This window comes from Oncorhynchus keta, unplaced genomic scaffold (genome assembly GCF_023373465.1).
Source record: "Oncorhynchus keta strain PuntledgeMale-10-30-2019 unplaced genomic scaffold, Oket_V2 Un_scaffold_3464_pilon_pilon, whole genome shotgun sequence".
Taxonomy (NCBI): Eukaryota; Metazoa; Chordata; class Actinopteri; order Salmoniformes; family Salmonidae; genus Oncorhynchus; species Oncorhynchus keta.
In genome coordinates, this window is record NW_026290918.1 from 195001 (window position 1) to 203681 (window position 8681).

At 41.5% G+C, this 8681-nt stretch overlaps 3 protein-coding genes across 6 annotated transcripts in view; 2 read left to right on the forward strand and 1 right to left on the reverse strand.

Moving 5' to 3' along the window:
* gpd1l (glycerol-3-phosphate dehydrogenase 1 like) overlaps positions 1–4036 on the forward strand; it is a 35540-nt gene extending 31504 nt beyond the window's left edge. For all 4 annotated transcript variants that reach the window (XM_052515871.1, XM_052515873.1, XM_052515872.1 and 1 more), the window contains exon 9: positions 3480–4036. In XM_052515871.1, the coding sequence (XP_052371831.1) occupies positions 3480–3501 (22 nt within the window). In that variant the 3' untranslated portion in view covers positions 3502–4036. The remainder of the gene's footprint in view (positions 1–3479) is intronic.
* On the reverse strand, positions 1480–4994 carry kiaa1143 (KIAA1143 ortholog). The gene is made up of 3 exons (XM_035768349.2): positions 4854–4994; positions 4348–4489; positions 1480–4161 (listed from the first exon to the last, which is right to left on the reverse strand). The coding sequence occupies exons 1-3, from the start codon at positions 4974–4976 to the stop codon at positions 3944–3946; spliced, it is 483 nt and encodes a 160-aa protein (XP_035624242.2). The 5' UTR covers positions 4977–4994; the 3' UTR covers positions 1480–3943.
* Positions 4995–5178: 184 nt separating this feature from the next.
* tmem42a (transmembrane protein 42a) lies at positions 5179–6835 on the forward strand. Its single transcript, XM_035768351.2, has 3 exons — positions 5179–5370; positions 5505–5651; positions 6485–6835. Exons 1-3 carry the CDS (start codon positions 5191–5193, stop codon positions 6617–6619), a joined length of 462 nt encoding a protein of 153 aa, XP_035624244.2. The 5' UTR covers positions 5179–5190; the 3' UTR covers positions 6620–6835.
* Positions 6836–8681: the final 1846 nt, after the last annotated feature.

The following is an 8681-nucleotide window of genomic DNA, read 5'->3' on the forward strand; positions in this document are numbered from 1 at the left end:
TTACGTCAGTGATCTTCAGGTCGGAACTCTAGAATGAGGCCTGAGTTCTTAGACTGAGTTCTTAGACTGAGTTCTGAGTTCCCGACTTGCAATTCTGAGTTGGATGACCATTCTTTTATTTCCCAGCCCCCCGAGTTCCCAGTTGTCTTGAACTCACTGAAATCCAGTTTCCCCAGTTCTGAGTTTCCAGTTGTTTTGGAAAAAGGCAGAAGTCATGCTGGATTGACAGCATGGTCAATGTGGAATGTTTATCCTTTTAAGCCTGGAAAAGAGACCCTTAAACAGACTTGGGACCACACAGCCACTCCACTGAATAGCAGGATAGTGATTGCTTTGCAATGATTGCAGTTAGCCACTGATTCCTTCTAAACCACTCATTGTTGAATTTACAATTCCCCAGCTTGTTGTGTAATGTTTACGTCCAATGGCCGATGAGCACCGATACGTTTTATCTATAGTTTCTCTTAATTATTTATCTTCATATGAAAAGGATTTGCCAGTAGATTGATGACTTGATTCATGATGATGACTGCTAGGTTGCTAGCTAAGATTGTGAAAGTATGATGTTGACATGATCAGTCCAATCAAAGCTGCTTTAGATATCACGTGATTTGACGTAATTCTTTCTGTAAGCCAATGACCTTGTAGTCCTTCTTGTATGAACACTTCTAATGTAACTCTATGGCAGCACCCAAGGGGATTGAATTGTCAATCTCCACCCTTAGATTTGGAGGTGACGTAGTGTCCCCATGAGTGGCGGCCCCACCACCACATAAAGCACTGAGCTAGGCTGAAACACATGCATTTTGGACCTGCCTTACTCAAGAAAGCAAAAAAAAGAAACCAAGTTTGTATGTGGCTTTATTAACTCAATTGTTTGTTTGTTTTTATTTTTACATTGTTTGCAAACTGATATGCGACACGTATTAATGCCAAAATAACATGGACACCAGACAGCCCCCACCATGTTTTGTTTTGCTAGAACAGTGGGGCCTGAATGAAAGGTCATTATTCACTCTTAAAAGAAACGGTGTCTGGAAGAACCTCTTTTGGTTTGCCACACTGGTGGAACGTTTACATTTGAGAAAAGGGTCGTCGAGGAACCCCCCTCTGAAAAGGGTCGTCGAGGAAACCCCCTCTGAAAAGGGTCGTCGAGGAAACCCCCTCTGAAAAGGGTCGTCGAGGAAACCCCCTCTGAAAAGGGTCGTCGAGGAAACCCCTCTGAAAAGGGTCGTCGAGGAAACCCCTCTGAAAAGGGTCGTCGAGAAACCCCTCTGAAAAGGGTCGTCGAGGAAACCCCTCTGAAAAGGGTCGTCGAGGAAACCCCCTCTGAAAAGGGTCGTCGAGGAAACCCCTCTGAAAAGGGTCGTCGAGGAACCCCCTCTGAAAAGGGTCGTCGAGGAAACCCCTCTGAAAAGGGTCGTCGAGGAACTCCTGGGTAAAGTTTCAAACCGGATCCTTTCTGTGATGGTAGAGGAGTTCTTTTTTTTTTTTTACCCTTTTTAATTATATATTGTAAAGGTGGCAGCCTATCAGATTGAACGGCGTGGCTTATTGGAGGCGTGGCTTTCAGATAGTTATTTTTGGTCACCCGTTTAGCGTAAATGTCATTCCTGTTCATGTTAAGTTTGTACACTGCAATTTAAAATGTTCCTTGAATATTTATGCATATTACATATTGTAATATAATAATATTAACATGGTTGATTACATGCGGAAACTATTCCAACTTTGGGATATGCATAGCTCCTTGAGGAACTCCAGGGTTCCTCGAGTCACCACTAATTCTAAGTGTGTAGTGATTGACAGATACCATTTGTGAATGGCAAGAGTCTAAAACAATAGTGTATGTATAGTACCTGTACCCTACTGCATTCAGGCGGGTATGTAGGCATTTCAATGTGTGTTTTAATATTTTTTTATACCATTATTAAAAAAGGGTTTAATTTGTTTCCCTATATCATCTAATGTGGTTTAACTAACGTCAGGTTTTGTGGGTCGATTTATGATCAAGATGCCTTTATGGGTTCTACCGCCAGGGATTTAGTCTCGAGTGCCAGTCTGTTTATGGCGTCATACCAAATCATTGTCATGGCAATGACAGCAACGGAGTTGGCAAGAGCAACCAATGAACCAGGTTGCCCGGTTACCAGGTTGCCAGGGGACTAGGCCTATATGAATGTTCCACTACAATCGAAGTGGATTTACATACAGTATGTAGTCAGTCTACTTATGAATGATCAGCATTCAGTAGATGATGAGACAGACCAACGTGTTACAGCCAAAGGTTATGGGGTGTGGCGTACGAAGGTTTCTTGATATTTTTTATTTTTTTGCTTGTGATTGTAACCTCAAGTCATCCATCTTATCAGTTTAACTACCGAGGTAATTAAAATCAGTCCTCTGGGATTTATCATCCTAGTAACTAAATCAGTCCTCTGGGATTTATCATCCTGGTAACTAAATCAGTCCTCTGGGATTTATCATCCTGGTAACTAAATCAGTCCTCTGGGATTTATCATCCTGGTAACTAAATCAGTCCTCTGGGATTTATCATCCTGGTAACTAAATCAGTCCTCTGGGATTTATCATCCTGGTAACTAAATCAGTCCTCTGGGATTTATCATCCTAGTAACTAAATCAGTCCTCTGGGATTTATCATCCTGGTAACTAAATCAGTCCTCTGGGATTTATCATCCTGGTAACTAAATCAGTCCTCTGTGATTTATCATCCTGGTAACTAAATCAGTCCTCTGGGATTTATCATCCTGGTAACTAAATCAGTCCTCTGGGATTTATCATCCTGGTAACTAAATCAGTCCTCTGGGATTTATCATCCTGGTAACTAAATCAGTCCTCTGGGATTTATCATCCTGGTAACTAAATCAGTCCTCTGGGATTTATCATCCTGGTAACTAAATCAGTCCTCTGGGATTTATCATCCTGGTAACTAAAATCAGTCCTCTGGGATTTGAAGGGCCACATGTTCTCGTAAGGCTTAAAATGTAAAAGTAACACTTTTTTTTCTATGGGAATAAAAATGTATTATCTCTCTGTTTTTCACTGACCTTTCTCTGCATATTGTGAAAACCGGAAAGGTATTTGCTAATGAGAGACATTTTTGCAAAATGACCTACTTTACAGACCTGCTTTCTACAGAACATACTATACATGATGTATTATGCTATTGTAAAGGCCTTAATGTATTTTAATAGTTACATTTCAAACTTATTCAACTAAACACCATCATAACAAAAAAAAACGCACAATACAATCACAGAAAAATCCAACACCTCGGCATCAAATCAACGCAGTGGTTTAACTAAAGACATCTTTTGATGCTCCGTTGTCGAAGCTAAAACATATTTGTACATCCAATGAATTATTGACTGTAGAAAAGTATCACATCACAACGCTCCAGACTATATAGATTTTTTTTTTTAAACCAAAAGCCACCAGCTCATTTCTTCCCCCTTTAGGAGCTGTTGTCACACACCTTGATGAAGCCTTCCATCCAGACTGTGTGTTGGCTATATGAAAGAGTGCAGAGGATCCACTGAAGGACAGATGACTACAGTTGTAATGGATGGAGAATAGGCCCACGGTGAGTCACTATACAACATTTCCAACAGCAGAGACATGTCTTATAGTCGACAAAGAATAACAGCATGCATCTTATGTAAAATAAAAGATCTTTGATCGTGAATGTGATTTTGAAGGGGTTTGTTTCACATCCAGATTCCGTCCAGATTCCACCTCCAAAAAAAGAGGGGATGACCCGTAATGTCTAAGGATCTTAGTCTAGCGGGACAAACTACGATGTGGAGCTATTCTATGTTGGGTCTTTTTGCCCATAGTAAAAACCAACAACCGCAGTAGATCAGTTCCATCATCCATAAGCGGTTGATTGCTCTAGTCTGAAATCCCTGCGGTGAATTAACTTCTAGTCCTCATCCTCATCCTCTCCGAAAGAGAGAAGACTCTTGTTCTTCACCTTCTTTTCAGACTTCTCCTCCTTTTTCTCTTCATCTCCTCCTTCACTCTTCTTCTTCTTCTTGTTGTTGTTGTTGTTAGAGCTGGCGGTGATGCCCTGGAACTTGTCGGAGGAGCGCTTCGTGGGCTTCTTGAACAGGATCTTTCCGTCCGCAGGAGGCTTGTCTTCTGTAGGCAGCAAGGAGAAGAGGCAGATGAAGTACACACACAGACCCACAGTACACACACACACACACTAGACCCAGTAGACACAGTACAGGCCCAGTACAGACAGAGACAGACACACCAATTAACACCAAGTTTATTTGATAGTTTAGGCTATTATATATTATTTACACAATGAATTGTTCTTACCTTTATCTGTACCATCCTTTACCTCTTTTATCTGCAACACTTCTTCGGCGCTCAAATCTCCCTTTTTGAGAATGACAACTTGAGGCAGCTCATCTTCACGATCACTGCCACTGTCATCCTCCAAGGCTGGCATCTCTAAACGCTGCGGGAACAGTGACCAGGTTGAATATCACCATATTGCCATCATACCAGCAGCCCTTTCCATGTTAAAAAGGTACACATATCTGCAAAAAAAAAAAATTGCCCTTCGTCTCAATGAAATATTTAGTGGTCAAGGAATTGAATTATGTGAGAGAAAACCACAATAATTTGGAGGGTGGTCAACTCTCCTGTAGAACTAGCTAATAACGTTACTTGACTAGCTGAATCAAAGTGCTACCGACTCTAACTAAAAACCTACATATAGAGTAGCTTTCCAGCAGGACTTGTCATACAGTCACGTATATACTGTAGCGCTACATCCCACCTAACGTTAGGCTAGCTAACCTAGCACATTAGCGAAATACCTTGGTATCAATGGTGGGTCCTTCCTTAAAGCCAACATCGTTCTTGAATTTCTTTAAAAATGACGGTTCTGCTGGTTTCACCCACGATACGTTCGCTTTCGGACCCTTATTCGTCTTAGCCATTTTGAGAGTTAGAACAAATTAAGGAAACGAAGATAATTTCAGGTTGTGTTTGGCCCGTCGTGTTTAGCGTAACATTGAATCGTCATCACCCTGCGCCCGCTGAAGGTCATATGATCCCAGAGGTGAGTCTGATTGGTTGAACCGAGTGAAGCATTTTAGACCAGGAAGTAGTCAAATATGTGACAGTACAGTCTAGTTTAGATGCTAAATAAACATGATTTCAGGTGCGTTTTATGCATTATTAGCGGGCTTTCTTGGAGCCGTCGCCTCCTCGTCAGCCAAGCTATCTCTGGGCTCAGACTACCTCAAAGGGATGTGTGAAACAGGGCTGAAAACGTGGTCTCAGGATGGAGACTACAGGATTATTCCGGAGGAAACGTCACCCTGCGAATGGGTGAGAGTATCTATATGAATGTATCATTTTCGAAGTGTGTGTGTGTGAGAGGGAGACTGAGAGAAAGAATGTGTGTGTGTGAGAGAGAGATACCATTCTACCAGAGACCACTAACAAGTCCTATTGTATTCCAGCTCCACATCCCTCTGCGGTTGCTGTGTGGAGGACTGCTGTTCACCAGTAATGCTGTGATGTGGACCTTCTTCTCCAAGGCTCTGAGACACTCCTCCTCCTCGGCCCGGGCCACGGTCACCACCACCGCATCCAACTTTGTATCCTCTGTGAGTACAGCAACTGGTTGATATCCATCACGACATGTTTTCATAAAATGTCTGAGTAGGAGTGTTGACCATAGGGTCAATTTCACCTTTTAGATCATAATGGTTAAGTCGGGAGGACCTGATCCTAGATCGGCACTCCTCCTCCTCCTGAGATGCTTCAGGAACACAACCCCAGATCTCAGCACTCCTCCTCCCGAGATACTTTAGGAACACGACCCCAGATCTCAGCACTCCTCCTCCCGAGATGCTTTAGGAACATGACCCCAGATCTCAGCACTCCTCCTCCCGAGACGCTTTAGGAACACGACCCCAGATCTCAGCACTCCTCCTCCTGAGATGCTTTAGGAACACGACCCCAGATCTCAGCACTCCTCCTCCTGAGATGCTTTAGGAACACGACCCGATCTCAGCACTCCTCCTGAGACACTATGAATACGACCCCAGATCTCAGCACTCCTCCTCCTGAGATGCTTTAGGAACACGACCCAAGATCTCAGCACTCCTCCTGAGACACTATGCATACGATCTCAGCACTCCTCCTCCTGAGACACTATGCATACGATCTCAGCACTCCTCCTCCTGAGACACTATGAACACGACCCCAGATCTCAGCACTCCTCCTCCTGAGACACTATGAATACGACCCCAGATCTCAGCTATCCAATTTATATGAACACAGTACAGTAGGCCTTTGGCACTATAGAACATTGACCATAAGACCATAGCGAAACGACATTATTGGAGCAATGACATCTGTGAATCACTGTATGGACATAGTTATTATAGGCTATTTATGTTGCCAATCCCACTTACATAGTCTGTACTGTCTTTAGGCATTCCTTGGGAAGCTGATCTTTGGCGAGACCCACGCAGCACTGTGGTGGGTGGGCATCTCTCTAACGCTGTCAGGTTTACTGGTGCTGCACGGATCAACTTCTCAACCAGCAGAGGCCAAGAAGGAAGAGTGAAGGACTGTCCACATGTGGAATAAGAAGTGTAATAACAATACCACTGTATCAATCACCCCACCTGACCGCCTCGCCGTTCCACACACGCTTTCTGGCTCAAATAATCTGGATCTCACGAGAACCATGTTCTATTACCACAAAGGGCTTTGATGTTACATCTGACTACATGGATTCTAACATGTTACATCTGACTACATGGATTCTAACATGTTACATCTGACTACATGGATTCTAACATGTTACATCTGACTGTACATGGATTCTAACATGTTACATCGGACTGTACATGGATTCTAACATGTTACATCTGACTGTACATGGATTCTAACATGTTACATCTGACTGTACATGGATTCTAACATGTTACATCTGACTGTACATGGATTCTAACATGTTACACCTGACTCTACATGGATTCTAACATGTTATATCGGACTACATGGATTCTAACATGTTACATCTGACTGTACATGGATTCTAACATGTTACATCTGACTGTACATGGATTCTAACATGTTACATCTGACTGTACATGGATTCTAACATGTTACATCTGACTGTACATGGATTCTAACATGTTACATCTGACTGTACATGGATTCTAACATGTTACATCTGACTGTACATGGATTCTAACATGTTACATCTGACTGTACATGGATTCTAACATGTTACATCTGACTGTACATGGATTCTAACATGTTACATCTGACTACATGGATTCTAACATGTTACATCTGACTGTACATGGATTCTAACATGTTACATCTGACTACATGGATTCTAACATGTTACATCTGACTGTACATGGATTCTAACATGTTACATCTGACTGTACATGGATTCTAACATGTTACATCTGACTGTACATGGATTCTAACATGTTACATCTGACTGTACATGGATTTAACTATCTGACATGGATTCTAACATGTTACATGACTGTACATGGATTCTAACATGTTACATCTGACTGTACATGGATTCTAACATGTTACATCTGACTGTACATGGATTCTAACATGTCACATACTGACTGTACATGGATTCTAACATGTTACATCTGACTGTACATGGATTCTAACATGTTACATCTGACTGTACATGGATTCTAACATGTTACATCTGACTGTACATGGATTCTAACATGTTACATCTGACTGTACATGGATTCTAACATGTTACATCTGACATGGATTACATGGATTCTAACATGTTACATCTGACTGTACATGGATTCTAACATGTTACATCTGACTGTACATGGATTCTAACATGTTACATCTGACTGTACATGGATTCTAACATGTTACATCTGACTGTACATGGATTCTAACATGTTACATCTGACTGTACATGGATTCTAACATGTTACATCTGACTGTACATGGATTCTAACATGTTACATCTGACTGTACATGGATTCTAACATGTTACATCTGACTGTACATGGATTCTAACATGTTACATCTGACTGTACATGGATTCTAACATGTTACATCTGACTGTACATGGATTCTAACATGTTACATCTGACTGTACATGGATTCTAACATGTACATCTGACTGTACATGGATTCTAACATGTTACATCTGACTGTACATGGATTCTAACATGTTACATCTGACTGTACATGGATTCTAACATGTTACATCATGATTCTAACATGTACATCTGACATGGTAACATTCTAACATGTTACATCTGACTGTACATGGATTCTAACATGTTCCATCTGACTGTACATGGATTCTAACATGTTACATCTGACTGTACATGGATTCTAACATGTTACATCTGACTACATGGATTCTAACATGTCACATCTGACTACATGGATTCTAACATGTCACATCTGACTACATGGATTCTAACATGTTACATCTGACTGTACATGGATTCTAACATGTTACATCTGACTGTACATGGATTCTAACATGTTACATCTGACTGTACATGGATTCTAACATGTCACATCTGACTACATGGATTCTAACATGTTCCATCCTGACTGTACATGGATTCTAACATGTCACATCTGACTGTACATGGATTCTAACA

Coding starts and splice junctions, on each gene's coding strand:
- kiaa1143 (XM_035768349.2), bottom strand. CDS start 4,976: ATGGCTAAGACGAATAAGGGTCCGAAAGCGAACGTATCGTGGGTGAAA. Junction 4,490..4,853: donor GACCCACCATTGATACCAAG/GTATTTCGCTAA, acceptor CTGTTCCCGCAG/CGTTTAGAGATGCCAGCCTT. Junction 4,162..4,347: donor AAAGGATGGTACAGATAAAG/GTAAGAACAATT, acceptor TGCTGCCTACAG/AAGACAAGCCTCCTGCGGAC.
- tmem42a (XM_035768351.2), top strand. CDS start 5,191: ATGATTTCAGGTGCGTTTTATGCATTATTAGCGGGCTTTCTTGGAGCC. Junction 5,371..5,504: donor AAACGTCACCCTGCGAATGG/GTGAGAGTATCT, acceptor ATTGTATTCCAG/CTCCACATCCCTCTGCGGTT. Junction 5,652..6,484: donor CATCCAACTTTGTATCCTCT/GTGAGTACAGCA, acceptor TACTGTCTTTAG/GCATTCCTTGGGAAGCTGAT.